This window comes from Oncorhynchus kisutch, linkage group LG17 (assembly GCF_002021735.2).
Source record: "Oncorhynchus kisutch isolate 150728-3 linkage group LG17, Okis_V2, whole genome shotgun sequence".
Lineage (NCBI taxonomy): Eukaryota > Metazoa > Chordata > Actinopteri > Salmoniformes > Salmonidae > Oncorhynchus > Oncorhynchus kisutch.
This window is the reverse complement of record NC_034190.2, coordinates 57,858,279-57,881,704: the sequence shown is the minus strand read 5'-3', so window position 1 is coordinate 57,881,704 and position 23,426 is coordinate 57,858,279. Positions and strand designations below refer to the sequence as shown.

The following is a 23,426-nucleotide window of genomic DNA, read 5'->3' as shown; positions in this document are numbered from 1 at the left end:
GTTTCCCCCCTCCCTCAATCTACACACAATACCCCATAATGACAAAGCAAAAACAGGTTTTCAGACGTTTTTTGCTAATTTATTTTAAAAAAGACTGAAATATCACATTTATGTAAGTATTCAGACCCTTTACTCAGTACTTTGTTGAAGCTCCTTTGGCAGCGATTACAGCCTCGAATCTTTTTGGTTGTTTACGCTACAAGCTTGGCACCCCTGTCTTCATTTTTTTTTTTTTTTCCCTTTTTCTCCCCAATTTCGTGGTATCCAATTGTTTTAGTAGCTACTATCTTGTCTCATCGCTACAACTCCCGTACGGGCTCGGGAGAGACGAAGGTTGAAAGTCATGCGTCCTCCGATACACAACCCAACCAAGCCACACTGCTTCTTAACACAGCGCGCATCCAACCCGGAAGCCAGCCGCACCAATGTGTCGGAGGAAACACTATGCACCTGGAAACCTTGGTTTGCGCGCACTGCGCCCGGCCCGCTACAGGAGTCACTGGTGCGCGATGAGACAAGGACATCCCTACCTGCCAAACCCTCCCTAACCCGGACGACGCTAGGCCAATTGTGCGTCGCCCCACGGACCTCCCGGTCGCGGCCGGGTATGACAGAGTACAGCGCCCTTAACCACTGCGCCACCCAGGAGTTCCAAGCACACCTGTCTTTGGGGAGTTTCTCCCATTCTTCTCTGCACATCCTCTCAAGCTCTGTCAGGATGGATGGGGAGCGTTGCTGCACAGCTATTTTCAGGTCTCTCCAGAGATGTTCGATCGGGTTCAAGTCCGGTCTCTGGCTGGGTCTGAGGTACTGAGCGCTCGAGCAGGTTTTCATCAAGGATTTCTGTACTTTGCTCTGTTCATCTTTGCCTCGATCCTGACTAGTCTCCCAGTCCCTGCCGCTGAAAAACATCCCCACAGTATGATGCTGCCACGACCATGCTTCACCATAGGGATGGTGCCAGGTTTCCTCCAGACGTGACGCTTGGCATTCAGGCCAAAAAGTTCAATCTTGATTTCATCAGACCAGAGAATCATGTTTCTCATGGTCTGAGAGTCCTTTAGGTGCCTTTTGGCAAACTCCAAGCGGGCTGTCATGTGCCTTTTACTTAGGAGTGGTTTCAGTCTGGCCACTCTACCATAAAGGCCTGATTGGTGTAGCGCTGCGGAGATGGTTGTCCTTCTGGAAGATTCTCCCATCTCCACAGAGGAACTCTAGCGCTCTGTCAGTGATCATTGGGTTCTTGGTTACCCACCTGACCAAGACCCTTCTCCTCCGATTGCTCAGTTTGGTCGGGTGGCCAGCACTAGGAAGAGTCTGTGTTTCCAAACTTCTTCCGTTTAAGAATGATGTGTTCTTGGGGACCTTCAATGTTGCAGAAATGTTTTTGGGACCCTTCCCCAGATCTGTGTCTCTGAGCTCTAGGGACAATTCCTTTGACCTCGAGGCTTGGTTTTTACTCTGACATGCACTGTCAACTGTGGGACCTTATATAGACTGGTGTGTGCCTTTCCAAATCATGTCCAATCAATTGAATTTGTCACAGGTGGACTCCAAGTTGTAGAAACATCTCAATGATGATCAATGGAAACAGGATGCACCTGAGCTCAATTTCTAATCTCATAGCAAAAAGTCAGATTACTTATGTAAATAAGGTATTTCTGTTCGTTTTTTTTGTTTTTGTTTTTATACATTTGAAAACATTTCCAAAAACCTGTGTGGTATTATGTGTAGATTGCTGAGGATGTTTTTTTATTTAATCAATTTTAGAGTAAGGCTGTAACGTAATAATATGTAGGAAAAGTCAAGGGCTCTGAAGGCACTGTATATCGTATTGTATCGTTTTGACAATGTCACAATATTTTTTTTGCACTAGTTGGCTGTACCTGCATCAAAACGGCAGTGGTATCCCTTCAAAGCTTGTTCCTTTTAAAATATGGAGACACTTTGTTTTCAGCACTTTTATTTCCATGACTGATCAAATATGTTTTAACATGGTTTCGCAATAAAACTACAGTATCGAATCGCAATACATATATTCTTTAGTCAGTTCAGAACAAATTCTTATTTTATAATGACGGCCAAACCCTCCCCTATCCCGGACGACACTGGGCCTGTGCGCCGCCCTATGGGACTCCTGATCACGGCCGGTTGTGATACAGCCTGGGATCGAACCAGGGTCTTTTGTGATGCCTTTAGCACTGAATTGCAGTGCCTTAGACCACTGTGCCACTCGGGTCCCCAAATGTATATAGAATCGTGAAAATCGAAAATACATATCGTATTGACACCAGTACCGTGATGATATTGTATCGTCCCTGGCAATTTCCAGCCCTACAGGTCCTCAAGTTGACATATTAAAGTACACACACATTTGTAATTGTGAGAGGGAGCTGGGACTCAATTGTGGGTGGAAGGTAATTGTAAGTCCCTACTTGTAAGTGCCACTGGGTGGAGAAGTTCAAATGTTGTTACACCTGTTGTGCAATTCCTCGGAGTTGTGCCCCTAAATATCAGAGATGCATACATTCTCCGCAATCTCCCGTCTCTCCTTTCCCCCTCGTTGCAGAAGCTCATTGCATATGGCCACATCACAGGCAACGCCCCTGACAGTAGTGCTCCAGGGAAGAGGCTCATCGACCGGCTGGTGGAGACCATCTGTAACTGTTTCCAGGGCCCACAGACAGACGAGGGGGTGCAGCTGCAAATCATTAAGGTGAGTCTGTCAGGGACTCCATTCATCTTAAACCTCTGCTTTATTTATAGCTACATATTTATACCGATGTACCATATATAGCCTAGTTGCCTCTCAGGACAAATTGCTGCCCATTATTTCCCACCTCCATTCCCCACTGTGATACTACAGGTATATCCGGTGGTAAATCTGTCTTTTATGGCTGTACAGTAGGCGTGATGCATAACCAGAGTTCATTTAAGTTTCACATAGTGGAACTCCAAAGTTGAGGGTCCAAAGTCTGTCTTGTTCATACAGGCCAACAGTATTGTCACTGTTGACAACAGGTTTTATTGGACTGACCAGTCTTCCTACCGTATTTGAACGATCTAGAATGATCTAGAATTCACAAAGGTAGTGCAAGACATTCTTTTCTTCTATTTCCCCTGACTGTTCTGACCCCTGCTGTTCTCCTCCAGGCTCTCCTAACTGCAGTGACCTCCCCTCACATTGAGATCCACGAGGGGACTGTTCTACTGACTGTGCGTACCTGTTACAACATCTACCTGGCCAGCCGCAACCTCATCAACCAGACCACCGCCAAGGCCACGCTCACACAGATGCTCAATGTGATCTTCACCCGCATGGAGACACAGGCGGTCAGTATACTGTCCAGACCAGCCCAGTTCACTCTCATATTTACTTGTTCATACATGCAGTCATCCAAACAAAGCGCTCGACTCCATCTTAGACCCTGGTCTGTATCCTCTTAAAGCAAGCTGATTGAGTAATGGAGATGAAAAGAAATCTTGATTTACTGGAAATGGAGACCTTCCTTGTGTCCCAATAATTTCTCCATAAGTGTATTTGTCAGTGTGTTAACTGTCTGATTGTCTCTTAGCCCGACTAGCTGACTTGTTCATTGGCTGTTATTCACATGCTGTTTGGTGTTCTGACTAGTTTTATTGATCATGACCTGTCTGTCCATCTCCCTGCATCTATACAGGCTCTGGAGTCTCACGAGCAGGAGAAGGATAGACTGTGTTTACCCCATCAGAACCCTTCCACTTCCCCTGGGCGGATATGCGGTTCTCCCCGGTCAGACCGCACCCAAGACTTAAGCGGGACGCCATCTCCTGCAGCCAGCACCCCAGACCTCCATACCACGCCCCTGGCCCCAGACACACCCTCTATCAATGGCCAACCAGAGGAGTGCAAGACTGAGGAGGATGTGGCTGTTACAGAGGAGAAAAGGGAGGAGACACCACCTCCAGGTATTGGCGTTGAGTATATTTATACATAACGTCGATCATGTGCTATTATTGCATGACATTTCTGAAGCCTACATCATCCTCATTTATTTGACACATGTTCTTTTCTCATCAATAGTTTTTGAAGATCCAGTTTCAGAGACCCCAATAACCGTAAAACAGCCAGTTGAGGAAGGGCATGAGGTGGGGCAGAGGGAGAAATCAGAAGTAGGAGGGGATGAGAAACCAGAAGTCGATTCAAAGCCAACAGAGCAACCAACGAGTGAGGAAGTGGCTCCAGCACCTGAAACAGAGTCACAGCCCCAGACCGCACCAGGTTAGGCATTGGTTGTAACCATAGGTGGTGTGATTGGACAGAATTTGTTAATCAGGGCTTGTCCTGGTCTATCAATTACACACCTGTATCTGACTGGACTTTTCCACCTCTCCACACAGAAGGGGATCATCTCCCTGAGCAGACAGAGGTGGTGCCCCCTAGACCCAGGACAGATACGAACCAAATGAATGGCATTATGGAAGACCGTGGTTCAGTGTCTTCTACAGACATCCTGGTGAGTTAGCTTTTATCTGTGGAATGAGGATGGGTCACATCAAAGGTTTTATGGGAGAAAACAGTGAGTTGTGATTATTTTACGCATTATACATTAGTTTTGGTAGTTTAGTTATATATTGACAATTGCGTTGTATAGTTTAAGCCGGTTCTGTTTAGTCATTTGCTCTCTATCTTTAGGATGCAGAGTCTATGCAGGGTGGCCAGAACACTGCTCGTTTCTCCCACATCCTGCAGAAAGACGCCTTCCTGGTCTTCCGCTCCCTCTGCAAGCTCTCCATGAAGCCCCTGGCAGACGGACCACCTGACCCAAAGTGAGACATGATCTGCTAGTCCTTCAGCCCCAGTTTCCCCTCTGTTCAAACGCACAACTCCTCCCTTGTTCTCATCACCTAATCCAAGTCCAAGTTTCTCCTGGCTTTCTCTACACAATACAATATATATATATATTCAGAAAGTATTAACACCCCTGGACTTTTTTCACATTTTGTTATAAAGTGGGATTCAAATTAATTTGTCTTTTTTTTGTCAATGATTGACACAAAGTACTCTCATGTCAAAGTGGAAGAAAAATATTTATTAAAAAAATATAACACTATCTTGACTAGATAAGTATGTCAACCCTGCTAAAAGGTGAATTTGTCTCCCTGAATTTGTCTCCCACTGAGTTAGGAAGAACGCCTGTATCTTTGTAGTGACTGTGTGTATTGATACACCATCCAAAGTGTAATTAATAACTTCACCATGCTCAAAGGGATATTCAATGTCTGCTTTTATTATTTTTACTGATCTACCAATAAGTGCCCTTCTTTGCGAGGCATTGGAAAACCTCCCTGGTCTTTGTGGTTGAATCTGTGTTTGAAATATACTGCTCAACTGAGGGACCTTACTGATAATTGTATGTTTGGGGTACAGAGATGAGGTAGTCATTCTAAAATCATGTTAAACACTTATTGCACACAGAATGAGTCCATGAAACGTATTATGTGACTTGTTAAGCACATTTTTACTCCTGATCTTGTTTAGCCTTGCCACAACAAAGGTTTTTTTTTCATTTGTAAACATTCTGAAAACAATTCCACTTTGACATCATGGGGTATTGTGTGTAGGCCAGTGACAAAACATTTGACTTTAATCCATTTTAAATTCAGGCTGTAACAACAAAATGTGGAACAAGACAAAGGGTGTGAATACTTTCTCAAGGCACTGTAAATAGCTTCCACTTGGTATATAGACCGTTTTAAAGATCAGTATACCCAGGTTAGCTGGAGGTTTTACATTCGTGACTGGGCTTCTTCAGTTGCTGTAATCTAAAACCCTAAGGCTGGGAGTCTGAATAGGCAAGTGAAAGCTGAGCCTGATCACTGCATCCAAACATATTCGACAGTGACGTGCTATAATTTAAACCTAAATAAGTCATTCATATACTAAACTGTTGAATATTTATTTACACTTCCCACAATCTCCCTTTTATCGGCTCTTTCCCATGTCCTTGTCGTTTCTCCTTTCTCCAACTCTCCTTTTCCGTCTTCATTGCCTTTTCCCGTCTCTCTCTTCTCCCCGTCGAACTCCTTCTCTGTCCCCTTACTCTCTCCCCCTCTCCTCAGGTCTCATGAGCTGCGCTCCAAAGTGGTGTCTCTGCAGCTGCTGCTATCTGTGCTCCAGGGGGCAGGGCCCGTCTTCCGTACCCACGAGATGTTTGTCAATGCCATCAAGCAGTACCTGTGTGTGGCCCTCTCCAAAAATGGGGTGTCCTCTGTGCCCGAGGTGTTTGAGCTCTCCCTCGCCATCTTCCTCACCCTTCTCTCCCACTTTAAAGTCCACCTCAAGATGCAGATTGAGGTTCGGGATACAGGATTTATATATTTTATCTGTGATTTTGAGTCTTTATACTCAATTTAAAATAGGCAACATAGAATGGAAAATAAAAATGAATGATGAAACTACTTACCACTTTTAATTCCCTCACCGTCTCTACCTCTCCCAGGTGTTTTTCAGGGAGATTTTCCTGACCATTCTGGAAACATCGTCCAGCTCCTTTGAACACAAGTGGATGGTCATTCAGACCCTCACACGTATATGTGCAGGTAAAACACACACAAGCCTGATGGACACATTTAGTGTGCATTGCTGTTTATGTACAGTACTGTTCAAAAGTTTGGGGTCATTTAGAAATGTCCTTGTTTTTGAACGAATCTTTTTTTTTTTGTTCATTAAAATAACATCAAATTGATCAGAAGTACAGTGTAGACATTGTTAATGGTGTAAATGACTATTGTAGCTGGAAATTGCGGATTTGATATGGAATGTCTACATAGGCGTACAGAGGCCCATTATCAGCAACCATCACTCCTGTGTTCCAATGGCACGTTGTGTTAGCTAATCCAAGTTTATCATTTTAAAAGGCTAATTGATCATTAGAAAACCCTTTTTGCAATTATGTTAGCACAGCTGAAAACTGTTGTCCTGATTAAGGAAGCAATAAAACTGGCCTTCTCTGTAGACTAGTTGAGTATCTGGAGCATCTGCATTTGTGGGTTAGATTACAGGCTCAAAATGTACACCACTGTGTACTACTCCCTTCACAGAACAGAGCAAACTGGCTCTAACCAGAATAGAAAGAGAAGTGGGAGGCCCCGGTGCACAACTGAGCAAGAGGACAAGTACATTAGAGGGTCTAGTTTGAGAAACAGATGCCGGACAAGTCCTCAACTGGCAGCTTCATTAAATAGTACCCGCAAAACACCAGTCTCAACGTCAACAGTGAAGAGGCGACTCCGGGATGCTGGCGTTTTAGGCAGAGTTGCAAAGAAAAAGCCATGTCTCAGACTGGCCAATAAAATATTAAGAAGGGCAAAAGAACAGACACTGAACAGAGGAAGATTGGAGGAAAGTGTTTAAGTTTGAGATGTTCGGATCACAAAGAAGAACATTCGTGGGACTCTGGAGGAGTGCTTGACGCCATCTGTCAAGCATGGTGGAGGCAATGTGATGGTCTGGGGGTGCTTTGGTGGTGGTAAAGTGGGAGATTTGTACAGGGTAAAAGGGATCTTGAAGAAGGAAGGCTGTCACTCCATTTTGCAACGCCATGCCATACCCTGTGGTCTGCGCTTAATTGGAGCCAATTTCTTCCTACAACAGGACAATGACCCAAAGCACAACTCCAAACTATGCAATAACTATTTAGGGAAGAAGCAGTCAGCTGGTATTCTGTCTATAATGGAGTGGCCAGCACAGTCACCGGATCTCAACCCTATTGAGCTGTTGTGGGAGCCGCTTGACCATATGGTACGTAAGAAGTGCCCATCAAGCCAATCCAACTTGTGGGAGGTGCTTCAGGAGGCATGGAGTGAAATCTCTTCAGATTACCTCAACAAATTGACAACTAGAATGCTGCAGGGCTGTAATTTCTGCAAATGGAGGATTCTTTGACAAAAGCAAAGTTTGAAGGACACAATTATTATTTATAACCTTGTCAACGTCTTGACTATATTTCCTATTCATTTTGCAACTCATTTCATGTATGTTTTCATGGAAAACAAGGACATTTCTAAGTGACCCCAAACTTTTGAACGGTAATGTACATATACCAAATTTGTATCTTCTATCCCCCATCTTCCAACCCTTCACCCCCAGATGCTCAGTGTGTGGTGGATATCTACGTAAACTACGACTGTGACCTGAACGCTGCAAACATCTTTGAGCGGCTGGTGAACGATCTATCTAAGATTGCCATGGGGAGGAGTGGCCAGGAGCTGGGGATGACCCCTCTACAGGTTACCTCAAATACTTTGACATCATGCTTGGATTTTGTCTGTCGTTTAGCTGTTTCTCTGGGGTAGGAAGTATTTTTGAGCTCTGTAAATGATGTGACAGACCGGTTAACATGAGACATATTGCAGGAGCTGAGTCTGCGTAAGAAGGGTCTGGAGTGTTTAGTGTCCATTCTGAAATGCATGGTGGAGTGGAGCAGAGACATGTATGTCAACCCCAACCTGCAGGCCAACCTCGGTGAGTGTAATAAGCAGTGTGTGTGTCTGGCAGGGATTCCGTTAGGAAAATGTTGTGCCGGACAAATGACTGGGAAGATTTAAATTTTTCGGGCATTGGGTGCGTAACTCAGGACATCCGTCCGCACCATCAACTAACGAGGGATATTGACCAAATGAGCAAATTAGACAATGGTGCTGAAGCGGGTGTGTGTGTGTGTGTGTGTGTGTGTGTGTGTGTCTAGCTGCACCTCTCAGCCTAAACAGTGTGTATCTTGACCCTGCTGTGTGTGACCCAGGCCAGGAGCGGCCGTCAGATGGTGAGGGTCCGGAGCTGAAGCTTCCTGACCACCTGGCGTCTCGTAGAGACAGCGTCAGTTCTCTGGACTCCACCATGTCATCTAGTGTCCAGTCCTCCCAGCCTGACCACCCAGAACAGTATGAGGTCATCAAACAACAGAAGGACGTCATTGAGCACGGCATTGAGCTGTGAGTCTCACACTCTTTGTCCTTCCCTTTGGCTTTCTTTGTTTTACTCTGTCTATATACAGTATCAGTCTGGGAGGTAGTGTTAATTTCGTCAACAATAACTGACGAAAAATATTCGTCAACCACCTATTTTTCCTGACAAAAGCTAATGATGATACTGAGACGAGATGCCATGAAAAAAAACTGTCACAAATGAGTTAATAGAAAATAGAAAATAATAGAAAATGACTCAAGTAAAAGTGAAAATCACCCGGGAAAAAACAACTTGAGTAAAAGTATTTGGTTTTAAATATACTTAAGTATCAAAAGTAAAAGTACAAGTATACATCATTTTTAATTGCTTATATTAAGCAAAGCAGACAGCCACATTTTTCTAGTTTTAATTTATTTACGGACAGCCAGGGGCACGCTCCAACATTCAGACATAATTTACAAACAAAACATGTTTTTAGTGAGTCTGCCAGATCAGAGGCAGCAGGGATGACCGGGATGTTCTCTTGATAAGTGTTCTGTCCTGATAATTTTCCTGTCCTGATAAGCATTCAAAATGTAGAGTACTTTTGGGTGTCTGGGAAAATGTGTGGAGTAAAAAGTACATTATTTTCTTTAGGAATGCAGTGAAGATATGAAGATAAAAGTTGTCAAATATATTAATAGTAAAGTACAGTTCCCCATAAAACTACTTAAGTAGTACTTTAAAGTATTTTTACTTAAGTACTTCATACCACTGTGAAAATGTGACTAGACGAGAATTCCACATGAGACTAATGCAAGTTCAATTTGACATGAAGCTCCTTTTCATCTGTATTGTCCAATTATATGCGGAATATTTAATGCAATCCTCTTATTGGCAGATTTAACGTGTTTAAGTTGCGCGGGCTTATTGAACTGATCTGCCTGACTCCCACACAGCTCCCGGGCAGTCACTTCAGTCACTCGCTCTCTTTTGAAGTTGGACAGCATGGACACTTCAATTGTAACCTACCTCAACTAGAAACAATTATGTTTACTCTCTTACTTAGGCTATTTTTGCTTTGATCACATAAGCTCTATTTTTCCGTCTGTGCTGTTTTTCATCTGTTTTGCCACACTCGCCATCAGCGAGTGCCAGTGCAGTATTTTCCCCCGTTTTGAAACGGTGCTATTTGCTGAATATCAGTATCACATTAACAATTCTGACATTGTTGGAAAGTGTATATTCTCCCATTTTTTTAAGGGTATCACTGTTATTTACCCTCATTACAAGGTTATGATTGGGGGGGGAAAGCGCTGTATGCCTAAATGGTTTAATCTGTAGCCTTGGCTTTGTTGCCCATATGGTAAATCATGGCTGGCATTGGTTACAATCTACTACAATAGCAGTGTGCCAGCTATATGAATGATAGTAGGCCTAGTTGAATGTGGACATGATGGAAGTTAAATATGAACTATTTCATGGGGGAAAATACACTGGCTAGTCGACTGATATAACTAAAACTAAGGATGAAATGACTAACATATGACTAAGACTAAAAGGTACTATTAGACTAAATCTAAAATGGCTGCCAAAATGAACACTGCCTATCTAGTTATACAGTATATCTGTAGTAGCCATAGATTATTTGTCTCCATCTCTAAAGCTTCAACAAAAAGCCCAAGCGAGGTGTCCAGTTCTTACAAGACCAAGGCATGCTGGGAAACACAGCAGAGGACATTGCCCAGTTTCTACACCAAGAGGAGCGCCTGGACACAGTGAGCACCTCATCACAACCTTGTATCACTGTACAAACATGAAGGAGTTTGATTTAGTAGCCTCTCTAGAGAGTATGCAACAACAGAAAGTTATTGTGATGTGTTCGGACTCGAGTTTGTACTAGAAAAGGTTGTCATTGTTGATGCCAGGTCTTCGTTGTAGATGCCAGGTCTTCGTTGTAGATGCCAGGTCTTCGTTGTAGATGCCAGGTCTTTGTTGTAGATGCCAGGTCTTTGTTGTAGATGCCAGATCTTCATTGTAGATGCCAGATCTTCATTGTAGATGCCAGATCTTCATTGTAAATGCCAGATCTTCATTGTAAATGCCAGATCTTCATTGTAAATGCCAGATCTTCATTGTAGATGCCAGATCTTCATTGTAAATGCCAGATCTTCATTGTAAATGCCAGATCTTCATTGTAAATGCCAGATCTTCATTGTAAATGCCAGATCTTCATTGTAAATGCCAGATCTTCATTGTAAATGCCAGATCTTCATTGTAAATGCCAGATCTTCATTGTAAATGCCAGATCTTCATTGTAGATGCCAGGTTGTCATTGTAGATGCCAGATCTTCATTGTAAATGCCAGGTTGTCATTGTAAATTAGAATTGGTTCTATCTTACATGGTTATATTTATATAAAATACATAGCTAAAAGGGTTTGTTAGAGCTTCCTATCTCTGGCACAGCTCTTCACCATTTCTCCTTTCTCTTCTCTCTAGACCCAGGTGGGGGAGTACCTGGGGGAGAACGTGCGTTTCAACAAGGAGGTGATGTACAGCTACGTGGACCAGCTGGACTTCTGTGGCCGGGACTTTGTGTCTGCTCTGAGGGCTTTCCTGGAGGGCTTCCGGCTCCCCGGAGAGGCCCAGAAAATTGACAGGCTCATGGAGAAGTTCGCTGCCCGATATCTGGAGTGTAACCAGGGGTAAGGGAGACATGTCAGTGACTGTTTGCTACCAGCAGGGGGAGGAGTTGAGTTTGCATACACGCTCTGGAAACATGTCGTCGAGAACATCCTCAATTAAAGATACTGCGTGGACGTGTAGCCACTTTGAATATTCATTATGTAATGCCCAGTGGTTTACTGATGCACCACCTTGTTACCTCAACTGGCCTTAACCTCTTGCCCCTGCAGACAGACTGAGTTTGCCAGTGCAGACACGGCCTACGTCTTGGCCTACTCCATCATCATGCTCACCACCGACCTGCACAGTCCACAGGTCAGAACACCAACCAATCGGTTTATTTAGCCTGTTCATCTATCCATACATCCACGTCCAGTTATTTGTATTCACTGTTGTTCCCCACCGTTATTTGACCTGTACAGGTGAAGAACAAAATGACCAAGGAGCAGTACATCAAAATGAACCGTGGTATCAACGACAGTAAGGACCTGCCTGAGGAGTACCTGTCCTCCATATACGATGAGATTGCTGGCAAGAAGATCGCCATGAAGGACAGGAAGGAGCACACGATCACACCCAAGACTAGCAAGCACAGTAAGTCGAGATAACCGGGGTATAACAAGCCAGAGACAGATGTATTTAGAGTAGGGACAACTTTTAGAATTGGCAATATTGTTCTCACTCTTAGGCGTTCACTGATGAAGCATTGCTTAAATATTCCCAATGTTATTATCATTGAGCGTGGGAAATGCCCTTTACAAGTTAAGTATTATTAATTTGAGTGGTGAGCCTATATGTCTGCCGTAGAATGTGGTAGTGTCATGTAAATGCATCAGGATTCAGAAACATCAATGTCCTAACGCTCTAAATATATGGCTCTGTGACAGACGATCTAAAACTGTATGTATTATGCATCAACTGAACCCCTACACCACCCAGCTTAGTGGGAACTTGTAAAGCCTACAAGTTACCGTGAAGAGTGTGTTGGTCATGTGATAATCTAGGCACTCTCTTTCTTTTCAGGTGTAGCCACTGAGAAGCAGCGTCGTCTGCTGTATAACGTGGAGATGGAACAGATGGCCAAGACAGCCAAGGCCCTGATGGAGGCTGTGAGCCACGCCCAGGCTCCCTTCTTCAGCGCCACCCACCTGGAACACGTCCGGCCCATGTTTAAGGTACTGCAGAGCCACCCTCGCAATGACCATGTCCTCTGTAGCTCAGTTGGTAGATCATGGTGCTTGCAACACCCGGATAGTGGGTTCGATTCCCGGGACCACACAAGTCAAATGTATGCACGCATGACTGCAAGTTTCTCACGCATGACTGCAAGTTTCTTTGGATAAAAGAGTGGACTAAATGGCATATTATTATAGTATCACCTCATTAGGACCACTGCACCACCATCTGCAGTGGCTGGGATGGGTAATGCTTGTGAATGTGTACAAGATGGTGGCTGTATGACCAATGCTCTGCGTGTGTGTTGCAGTTGGCGTGGACCCCTCTCCTGGCAGCCTTCAGCGTGGGGCTGCAGGACTGTGATGACCAGGAGGTGGCCTCTCTGTGTCTGGAGGGGATCCGCTGTGCTATCAGGATCACCTGTATCTTCAGTATGCTGGTCAGAGGCCACAGCAAAATAATTCAATGTATCATCCTAACACCTTTACTATCTGCGGACTATGATTCATTTTGTTAACCCCCCCCTTCCCCCAAACATCAAATATGGTTCTATGCTCAACATGAAATTGAAACTCCTAGCCTGTTTAGTCTGTTTCTTTGAATGACTCGTCTGTCTGTCTTCGCGGCGCTGTGCAGTTGGAGAGGGATGCGTATGTCCAAGCCTTGGCTCGGTTCACCCTGCTCACAGCCAGCTCCAGCATCACTGAGATGAAGCAGAAGAACATCGACACCATCAAGACCCTTATCACTGTGGCCCACACAGATGGAAACTACCTGGGCAACTCTTGGCACGAGGTAGGTCAGGGCTTCTCCCATGAAGCCAACTTGGCTTTCCCAACCCTGCCTCTCATCTCCTCTTCTGTGAGTCAGAAATCCACCCCATCTATCTGTCTGTCTCTATGCAAACAAATCCAGTGGAAAGAGAGCATAGCACTTGACTTGGTAGAGACGTCATGAACAGAACATGGAGGCTGACCTCTAACCCTTGGCCTGTGTTTCTCTGTGCAGATCCTGCGGTGTATCAGCCAGCTGGAGTTGGCCCAGCTGATTGGCACAGGGGTGAAGACACGCTACATCTCTGGAGTGGTCCGGGACAGTCAGGCTGGCATCAAGGGTTTCCCAATCGGGGGAGAGGAGTTCATGCCCCTGGGACTGGGTAGGTCACACAGGGCTTTGAAAATCAGGGACAGTTAGTGTGTAAATGGTGTGTGTGTGAAGATGTGGTCCTCTAAAGGGTGTCTACCAACTCTGCCCAGAGTGGGTGAAATTTTACTTCCTTACGTTATAGAAATACATTTTACCAAGACAAGTATGAATATTCATGTTCTAAATCATTCAGTGGGGTCTTTCTCTAACATATCATTAAAGGAGAACTTTTTAAAGAATTGGAATTTCAAATTAAAATGAAGCTTATCTACTAAAACATGAAAATGCTATATTTCGAGCTCAAAATCGATATCCTTCTTACCTCTATATTGTTTTTATCCTGCGGATTCGAGAATAAAGATGACGAAAGTGAGCCAGCCAGTGGCCTTAATTCTTGCACAGAATCCATCCTAGCTGGCGCGATGCAATTTTACTGATTTTTGACCAATTTATATTCTCTGGCCTCCATTGATTTAGTCACCCTAATTCTGTCCATCCTACAAGGGTTAAAAACTCCAATAACTTTTGAATGGATTATGATGGAGATGTGAGGTTTGGACCATTGGTTTTCTTAGAGGATTATCTACCCAACATATCATTTTACCCATTGGTCAAAGATGCAGTTTTGATTGGACACCCTATCTTCTGTAGCTTAGTTGGTTTGAGCATGGAGCTTGCAATGACAGTATAGTGGGTTCGATTCCCGGGACCACCCGTGTGTAAAATATATGCACGCTTGACTGTAAATCACTTTGGATTAAAGTGTTGGCTAAATGGCATAATATGTTAAATGGTGTGTCTGAAATGGGTTTCCTGTTGCAGGGACCCTGGTGGGAGGTCCAGACAGGAGGCAGATGGCTCATATCCAGGAGTCCGTGGGAGAGACCAGCTCTCAGAGCGTGGTGGTGGCTGTAGACAGGTGAGAGATACACGTTCAACGTACATCCATGGCTGCAGACATCTGTTCTTAATCATTTATGTCCATGTGACTATCTGGATGGTGCTTTCTGGAAGTACATGTCTTGTAAATCTGACCTGTATTTGTTTGCAGGATCTTCACTGGTTCCACAAGGCTGGATGGAAATGCAGTTGGTATGTGGATCTGTGTGTTTTGCCGTGTGTGTGTGTGTGTGTTTCGCCGTGTGTGTGTGTTTCTGATGTTGTCCTGTGTCCTTTTCCTAGTGGACTTTGTGCGGTGGTTGTGTGCTGTCTCCATGGATGAACTGGCCTCTGCTCACCAGCCGAGGATGTTCAGTCTGCAGAAGATAGTAGAGATCTCCTACTACAACATGAACCGCATCCGCCTGCAGTGGTCACGCATCTGGCAGGTCATCGGAGACCACTTCAACAAGGTGAGCTCCTATCTTCAGTAAGGAAGGTGTCCTGGAACCAGATTAAGCATATTCCTGAACTAAGAAACACTTTCAATTGAGATTGTCCATTGAGAATTGTTAGTCCAGCAGTCGTCTAAATCTATTAATCTAACCTGATTATGCAGAGACTTAGTCTATCAAGGGCTCCAGACTAACATTTTCCACTGGCTGTAATGGTGCTACTATCTTTTTCAGTTGGTGGCACCAGCCAATGATTTGGTCTGGTCACACCATTAATTTTTTTCTGCGGCGTTACACAACATACATTTTTGTAAATCACCTTATATCGTAATTCACAGTGCTTTAGGCTCTATAATAGACCACTGAGATGGTAGGCTATTCAATAAATAAGTTGTTTCATCTAACATGTCCAAGCAGGAATGAATGATTCAAGATATTTTGATGTGCAACCTAATCCAGTGACTGTCATGAATTGTGGGTTGACAATAGACTATTGTTTTATTTTACTGTTAAAATATTTTACTGTTAAAATTGTTGATCAATAGAGATTAATCTTTATGTGCACTAATATCATATGCTAATTCACCACATGAGGAAGTGAAAACTCAAAGCACATTATCTAGATCAGGAACACTAAATATAATACCTACTGCTAGTAATCATGTATTAGTCTAAGTCCAATGAATGTCCTAAAAAGCCTTTGCAGTTGTAGCTTGCTACCTTATGCACTCGCATTGGCCCACGCGCACTTCGTATCTTAAAGCCAAATCAAATATCTTGGTTGTAAAATAGTTGCTGTTGAACTCTATTCAAGAGATGACGAATACAAATGATATCCACAGAAAGTTGAGAACAACAGTAGTTACCTCCAAAGCTATGTATTTTCCCGCAGTTTAATTTTGAAAAGTTCTACAATCAGAAGCCTTTTTTCTCTATCCTGGAGCCCACATTGGGGGAGAGGGAGAGAGAGTGGCTCGCTCATCACAGCTGCAGGCCCCAGGGAAACGGGCCCAGGAGCAGGGCAGACACTTTCATTACAGGAATCATGAGGAGAATGCACTATACTGGTTTTCGACACCTCAAAAAATAGGACGTTTTGGAACTTGAGTGAGGTGACCATGCAATGAATGTTCAGCTCACACTGATGTGACAAGTACGTTTTTACTTTCACAGCCAAGTCTAAATGGTGGCAAAAACAAAAAGTATTGTGCCCTGCTATGTACCGACTGTGGATCTATGTGTCTGCTCCTCCACCAGGTGGGCTGCAACCCCAATGAGGACGTGGCCATCTTTGCCGTGGACTCTCTGAGGCAGCTGTCCATGAAGTTCCTGGAGAAAGGAGAGCTGGCTAACTTCCGCTTCCAGAAGGACTTCCTGCGGCCATTTGAACACATCGTGAAGAAGAACAGGTAAAGAGAGACTGGACCCGGGGGAAGGGAGATAGTAGAAGGAGGAGAGGCAGAGGTGGAACAATCTAGGGGATATGATATAGGAAAAACCCTGCCAGCACAGAACCAAATCCAGCCTACACACTCGCCACAAATGCTTGACTCTTTGTCCCACTCTTTCTTTCCTCCACAGATCTCCCACTATCAGGGACATGGTGATCCGCTGTGTGGCCCAGATGGTCAACTCCCAGGCAGCCAACATCCGCTCCGGCTGGAAGAACATCTTCTCTGTGTTCCACCAGGCCGCCTCGGATCACGACGAGAACATTGTGGAGCTGGCCTTCCAGACTACTGGCCACATAGTCAGTGAGTACCGATACGTTAGGACTGGGGCTCAACCATTGTTTTGTCTCAAAGGGCATTGCCAGCTCGGTAGAGAAATGGACTGCTGTGTAATAATTCTCCTTTCTCTTCTCCAGTGATCACGTTTCAGCAGCACTTTGCAGCAGCCATAGACTCCTTCCAGGATGCAGTGAAGTGTCTGTCTGAGTTTGTGTGCAACGCTGCCTTCCCTGACACCAGTATGGAGGCCATCCGGCTCATACGCCACTGTGCTAAATATGTGGCTGAACGGCCGCAGGTAGGCATCCCACAGAATTCCAAAGCACATCCCAAACCTAGATCACAAAGTACTAAAGTGCTTTCTAATCAAGCCTGCAACCGAACAGCATTTTGGAGTGGATTCTTTATTTGCATCATGGTTAAGTACATGATGGTGCCAGTCCATCATGATAATGTTCCTCTAATGGGTCTTCCCTGTCTGTCCCCAGGCTCTGCGGGAGTACACCAGTGATGACATGAACGTGGCCCCAGGGGACCGGGTGTGGGTGAGAGGCTGGTTCCCCATCCTCTTTGAGCTGTCCTGCATCATCAACCGCTGCAAGCTGGACATCAGGACGAGGTAAGGAATCTGACCCGTAGCTCACCCTACATGTGTAGAGGCACCACAAATGTAATGCTTTGAGCCCAATAGGCATTCATGTACGCTTGACGTGTGTGTCTTTCTGTCACAGGGGTCTGACTGTGATGTTTGAGATTATGAAGAGCTATGGACACACCTTTGAAAAGCACTGGTGGCATGACCTTTTCCGCATCGTCTTCCGTATCTTTGACAATATGAAGCTCCCTGAGCAACAGACGGAGGTGAGAGGCTGTAGGGATTGTCATTGGTTCCACTGTATGACTGTCTTGAGTAGGCATTTCTGTAATTAACACTGGCTTTTGCACCAGTCACTCACTTAACCTCGTGATTTGTTGTGTTGCTCGTCTGTGTGTATTTTGTGTCTTGTGATTTATCGTAGAAGCACGAGTGGATGACCACGACCTGTAACCACGCCCTGTACGCCATCTGTGACGTCTTCACCCAGTTCTATGAGCCTCTCAGTGAGGTCCTGCTGGCTGACATCTTCACTCAGCTGCAGTGGTGTGTCAGACAAGGTGGGTCCTATACTCCCCACAGAGAGGGGGGGGGGGGGGGGGGGGGGGGGGAGGGGAGAGCAGCTGACTCACACAGACACACACACCAGAGAGGGGGGAGGAAAGAGAGCAGCTGACTCACACACCAGAGAGAGGGGGAGGGGAGAGAGCAGCTGACTCACACAGACACACACACACCAGAGAGAGGGGGGGGGGGGGGAGAGAGCAGCTGACTCACACAGACACACACACCAGAGAGAGGGGGGGGAAGAGAGCAGCTGACTCACACAGACACACACACCAGAGAGAGGGGGGGAAAGAGAGCAGCTGACTCACACAGACACACACACACACCAGAGAGAGGGGAGAAACAGCAGCTGACTCGTATAGTCACACCAGAGAGAGGGGGGGAAAGAGAGCAGCTGACTCATACAGTCACACCAGAGAGAGGGGGGGGAAAGAGAGCAGCTGACTCATACAGTCACACCAGAGAGAGGGGGGGAAAGAGAGCAGCTGACTCATACAGTCACACCAGAGAGAGGGGGGGAAAGAGAGCAGCTGACTCATACAGTCACACCAGAGAGAGGGGGGGAAAGAGAGCAGCTGACTCATACAGTCACACCAGAGAGAGGGGGGGAAAGAGCAGCTGACTCATAGTCACACCAGAGAGAGGGGGGGAAAGAGCAGCTGACTCATACAGTCACACCAGAGAGAGGGGGGGAAAGAGCAGCTGACTCATAGTCACACCAGAGAGAGGGGGGGAAAGAGCAGCTGACTCATACAGTCACACCAGAGAGAGGGGGGGAAAGAGCAGCTGACTCATACAGTCACACCAGAGAGAGGGGGGGAAAGAACAGCTGACTCATACAGTCACACCAGAGAGAGGGGGGGAAAGAGCAGCTGACTCATACAGTCACACCAGAGAGAGGGGGGGAAAGAGCAGCTGACTCATACAGTCACACCAGAGAGAGGGGGGGAAAGAGCAGCTGACTCATACAGTCACACCAGAGAGAGGGGGGGAAAGAGCAGCTGACTCATACAGTCACACCAGAGAGAGGGGGGGAAAGAGCAGCTGACTCATACAGTCACACCAGAGAGAGGGGGGGAAAGAGCAGCTGACTCATACAGTCACACCAGAGAGAGGGGGGGAAAGAGAGCAGCTGACTCATACAGTCACACCAGAGAGGGGGGGGGGGAAAGAGCAGCTGACTCATACAGTCACACCAGAGAGAGGGGGGGAAAGAGAGCAGCTGACTCATACAGTCACACCAGAGAGAGGGGGGGAAAGAGAGCAGCTGACTCATACAGTCACACCAGAGAGAGGGGGGGAAAGAGAGCAGCTGATTCATACAGTCACACCAGAGAGGGGGGGGGGGGAAGAGAGCAGCTGACTCACACACACATACACACCAGAGAGAGGGGGAGAAACAGCAGCTGACTCAGACACACACTTAACTAATTCAATTCAAGCTGTATTCACTGTAATATTCTTTGAAACATTTACCAGGAGTTTGAAGTTTGGTGACATAATGGTGAATGACACCACTATTTTCTCTCCACTACCCCAGATAATGAGCAGTTGGCCCGGTCAGGGACTAACTGCCTAGAGAACCTGGTCATCCTGAATGGGGAGAAGTTTAGCCCAGAGGTGTGGAACGTCACCTGCTCATGTATGCTGGACATCTTCCAGACCACCAGCCCACACGCGTGAGTTCTGCTGCCGGCCTGTTTTCACTTTTGCAACCCATCACCATAAACAGGCATCCAACAGTAATTCTCAATGTGTTTTTAAATATTTATTTGCACACATAAACAGAAAACGCACTGTTGTAGTAAGAAATGCTGATCTTGTATTTGCGTTGCATTGCAAGAACAAGTCTGATGTCAGATGTAGTCATGAGCAGAACTTTCAGCAGGCCATGGTAAGTCATGGACACAGGAAACCCTTCCTCCAATAGACCACATGACTGATGATGTGCACATTCTTTTTTCTCCTCTCTACAGCCTGTTGACATGGCGACCAGCTGGTCAGGAAGAGGAGGCTGGTGATGGGAAACATATGGTGGGCAAACAATATTTATGAAGCTTCAGACAGTCAAATTAAAGCTTTTGAGCCTGACTATAGACATACATGAGTATATAGCAGTGATTTGACTTTTGAAAATAAATATCTTGCCGTTTGTTCGTGTCATGAGTTGTTTTCTCTCACAAACATACTACAGGATGTAGATTTTGACACCCAATCCCAGAGCAGCTATGACAGAGCCCTGTCAGAGAGAGGAGGTCAGAGCCAAATGTCCACTGCCAGCGATGAGACCTGGAAGGGTAAACCCCATGCCAGTATGCAACGAATTACAGAAACCTTTTGACCCTCTCACCTCAATTCACATTTCTATCTTTATACGTACCTCATCCTCCTTGTCGTGTTCCACTTTTCCACATTGACCTCAGTCTCTCGTGGGTTCCTATCTGTCTTCCTGATGCTGCTGTGCTCTGTGTCTGTGGCAGGAGTGTCAGACCAGAAGCTGTTTGCTGGACTGCTCATCAAGTGTGTGGTGCAGCTGGAGCTGATCCAGACCATTGACAACATTGTCTTCTACCCGGCAACCAGCAAGAAGGAAGATGCCGAAAATATGGCTGCTGCACAGGTTTGTCATAATGGAGCTAAACTACAATGGCTCGAAACTGAAGTCTTGACCCTTATTCACATTTAATCAGGGCATTTATGCATCAACTTAGTAGGGTGTTTTGGGTGTACTGTATGTTGTTGAAGGATTGACCTAGACTCTGTGCTATGTCTCTCCCAGAGGGATACTCTGGAGGAGGCTGCAGAGGAATGGGACCCTGGGCAGGGGGAGCAAGGCATGTACAGACACCTCTCCTCCCAGCACCTTTTCAAGCTGCTGGACTGCCTGCTGGAGTCACACACCTTCGCCAGAGATTTCAACTCTAACAACGAGCAGAGGACTGCACTCTGGAGAGCAGGTGCGTTTAACTGTCTGTGTGTCTGGTGTGTTCAGATCTGTCATGTGAGATACAGGATTCTCTTGAAATCTCTGTGGTATGTCCATCTACGTTCATATGTCTGTCTGGCTGTCTGTGTCTCAGGATTTAAGGGGAAGTCGAAGCCCAATCTGCTAAAGCAGGAGACCAGTAGCCTGGCCTGTAGCCTGCGTATTCTGTTCCGTATGTACTGTGACCGGCAGCTCCAGGACTCCTGGCCTGACATCCAGACACGACTGCTGCTGTGAGTGTCCTGGAGAGGGAAAGACAGGGGGAGGGATCATGTTGTGAAAGCTCTTTACAATTGTAAAGCGACTTTGGGTCCTTGAGAAGTGCTATATAAAGACCATGTATTATTATTGTTAAATACGTAAAAGTTACTTGTGCTACTTGAACAACAAGACTAGCTTGAATGTAAATTTGATTACATCATGTCATCCTTAGTCTTCCTGATTGGCCCATCTGTAATAGGTTCTTCATTAATGGTTTGTGGGGGTGTTCCCCCTCTGGCAGTGAGATATGTGGTAATGTTGGTCCTGTGTGTCCTGTCCTCAGCGTGTGCAGCGAGGCCCTGGCCTACTTTATCAGCCTAACCTCTGAGAGCCACAGAGAGGCCTGGACAAGCCTGCTCCTCCTGCTGCTCACCAGGACTCTTCGACTGACCGACATCAAGGCACACACTCATTTATTCACAAGTTACACACACTACATACACATGGACTGAAATATTTGCCCCACAAGATTGATCTGTTTTTTTAAATGGTAATATTACCCTATGAAGACTGTTTGTGAGGGACTGTCTGCAAGCACCATTTCAACTATCTACCCCAAGTCAGTAAAAGCGATGAAAAGGAGACTGTCCATTTCCCCTGATGTCCAAATGGAGTAACCTAATAGTGGAAATGGTTTGATTATTGAGCTGTAGGACAGCCCTTCATTGGCCTCCTTTCCCCTTAGGCAATGAATTTGACTTCCATAGAGGAAGTAGACAGATTATTTGACAGTTTGTCTGTGTAATGACCTGGGTATGTAAAAGAGGACATCGGATGTGTGCAGGCAGACCAGGGACTGCCCCCGGGACCTTGGGATACCTCGGCTACATTAAGGATCTCTGAATTAGACTCTCGGGTTCAGTGCAGATTTCCTGTATAGGGTGTTCAATCAGTTAACCTTAGCATTGTTCTTACTTCTTGAATTATATTCAAGTTGATTTGGGACAGCAAGTAGCCTTGCAGTTAAGAGCGTTGGACCAGTAACCGAAAGGTTGCTGGTTCGAATCCCCAAGATGACTAGGTGAAAAATCTCTGTGCCTTTGAGCAAGGCACTTAACCCTAATTGCTCCTGTAAGTGCTCTGGATAAGAGCGACTGCTAAATTACTAAAATGTAAATTTGAGTAACAAAAGGAAGGACACTAGCTTAGGTACCAACAAGTTTCTGTGCGTATATCAATCGGATACGAACAGGAAGAATGTAGCTTTAGGGGTCATTCTGACTTTGATTAACAAATGTTTCCCCTTTGCAAATCCCACCTACAGGTGTTTTACCTGGTCGTATTTAAACAAACAATGTTGACGTTCAACTTTGGCCATATTTCAAACAATTCACTCTTTGACATCACACTCCACTCAAAGCTTAATTAGCATATCTGTTTGACGCTACATTTTATTTCCCCCCCTCTTCAGTTCAAGCCTCATGCCTCCTGTTACTACCCGCACCTGTGTGAGATGATGCAGTTTGACCTGATCCCAGAGCTCCGCGCCGTCCTACGCCGTTTCTTCCTCCGCATCGGCTCCGTCTTCCACATCGCTGCTCCTGAGATGGGCCAGCCACAGCCCCCGGCACCCTAGGAGGGTCTGGAGATGGAACGGGGAGGCTGGTGGGACTCTGAGGTGTATGGGAGCTCCCCTATCAGAAGTAGGCGAGTGTGTAGTGATGCAAGAGATCGAAGCAAAGATTGTTACCCTCAGGGGCGGATGCTTTGAAAGTCATCAGTTCCTGTTTATCTCCTGCAAAGGAAAGGCTTGGAGTGTTGGTGATAAGTTCCGGTGCCCTACTGACCCCCTAGAAGTTCTAGAGCCCCTGCTGGGAGAAAAGCACTGTGACGGGACAGAGCTCTCTACTAACTGTTTCTCAACACTCTGACGTTAAATGTCAAATGTAATGGAAAATGAACTACAATTATTTATTGATGCTATTTTATATATATACACACACACACACACAGTGCATTCAGATAGTATTCAGACCCCTTGACTTTTTCCACATTTTATGTTACATCGTTATTCTAAA

General features: G+C 45.6%; 1 protein-coding gene across 2 annotated transcripts in view; it reads left to right on the top strand.

Moving 5' to 3' along the window:
* The window catches only part of LOC109907976 (brefeldin A-inhibited guanine nucleotide-exchange protein 2), a 34,382-nt gene extending 10,956 nt beyond the window's left edge, over positions 1-23,426 (top strand). Inside the window, exons 4-39 of one of the 2 annotated variants that reach the window (XM_020506301.2) lie at positions 2,570-2,716; positions 3,154-3,333; positions 3,681-3,948; positions 4,064-4,261; positions 4,381-4,496; positions 4,676-4,809; positions 6,103-6,337; positions 6,483-6,582; positions 8,132-8,271; positions 8,398-8,506; positions 8,784-8,973; positions 10,593-10,704; positions 11,428-11,633; positions 11,844-11,928; positions 12,036-12,207; positions 12,637-12,788; positions 13,100-13,228; positions 13,426-13,584; positions 13,798-13,945; positions 14,758-14,854; positions 14,987-15,027; positions 15,118-15,287; positions 16,527-16,678; positions 16,851-17,023; positions 17,137-17,297; positions 17,488-17,618; positions 17,731-17,860; positions 18,019-18,154; positions 19,702-19,840; positions 20,138-20,195; positions 20,356-20,458; positions 20,642-20,781; positions 20,941-21,118; positions 21,242-21,380; positions 21,692-21,809; positions 22,820-23,426. In XM_020506301.2, coding sequence (XP_020361890.1) covers positions 2,570-2,716; positions 3,154-3,333; positions 3,681-3,948; positions 4,064-4,261; positions 4,381-4,496; positions 4,676-4,809; positions 6,103-6,337; positions 6,483-6,582; positions 8,132-8,271; positions 8,398-8,506; positions 8,784-8,973; positions 10,593-10,704; positions 11,428-11,633; positions 11,844-11,928; positions 12,036-12,207; positions 12,637-12,788; positions 13,100-13,228; positions 13,426-13,584; positions 13,798-13,945; positions 14,758-14,854; positions 14,987-15,027; positions 15,118-15,287; positions 16,527-16,678; positions 16,851-17,023; positions 17,137-17,297; positions 17,488-17,618; positions 17,731-17,860; positions 18,019-18,154; positions 19,702-19,840; positions 20,138-20,195; positions 20,356-20,458; positions 20,642-20,781; positions 20,941-21,118; positions 21,242-21,380; positions 21,692-21,809; positions 22,820-22,984 — 5,211 coding nt within the window. In that variant the 3' untranslated portion in view covers positions 22,985-23,426. Of the gene's footprint in view, positions 1-2,569; positions 2,717-3,153; positions 3,334-3,680; positions 3,949-4,063; positions 4,262-4,380; positions 4,497-4,675; positions 4,810-6,102; positions 6,338-6,482; positions 6,583-8,131; positions 8,272-8,397; positions 8,507-8,783; positions 8,974-10,592; positions 10,705-11,427; positions 11,634-11,843; positions 11,929-12,035; positions 12,208-12,636; positions 12,789-13,099; positions 13,229-13,425; positions 13,585-13,797; positions 13,946-14,757; positions 14,855-14,986; positions 15,028-15,117; positions 15,288-16,526; positions 16,679-16,850; positions 17,024-17,136; positions 17,298-17,487; positions 17,619-17,730; positions 17,861-18,018; positions 18,155-19,701; positions 19,841-20,137; positions 20,196-20,355; positions 20,474-20,641; positions 20,782-20,940; positions 21,119-21,241; positions 21,381-21,691; positions 21,810-22,819 lie in introns of both variants that reach the window. The other variant, XM_020506300.2, reaches the window with a different exon arrangement.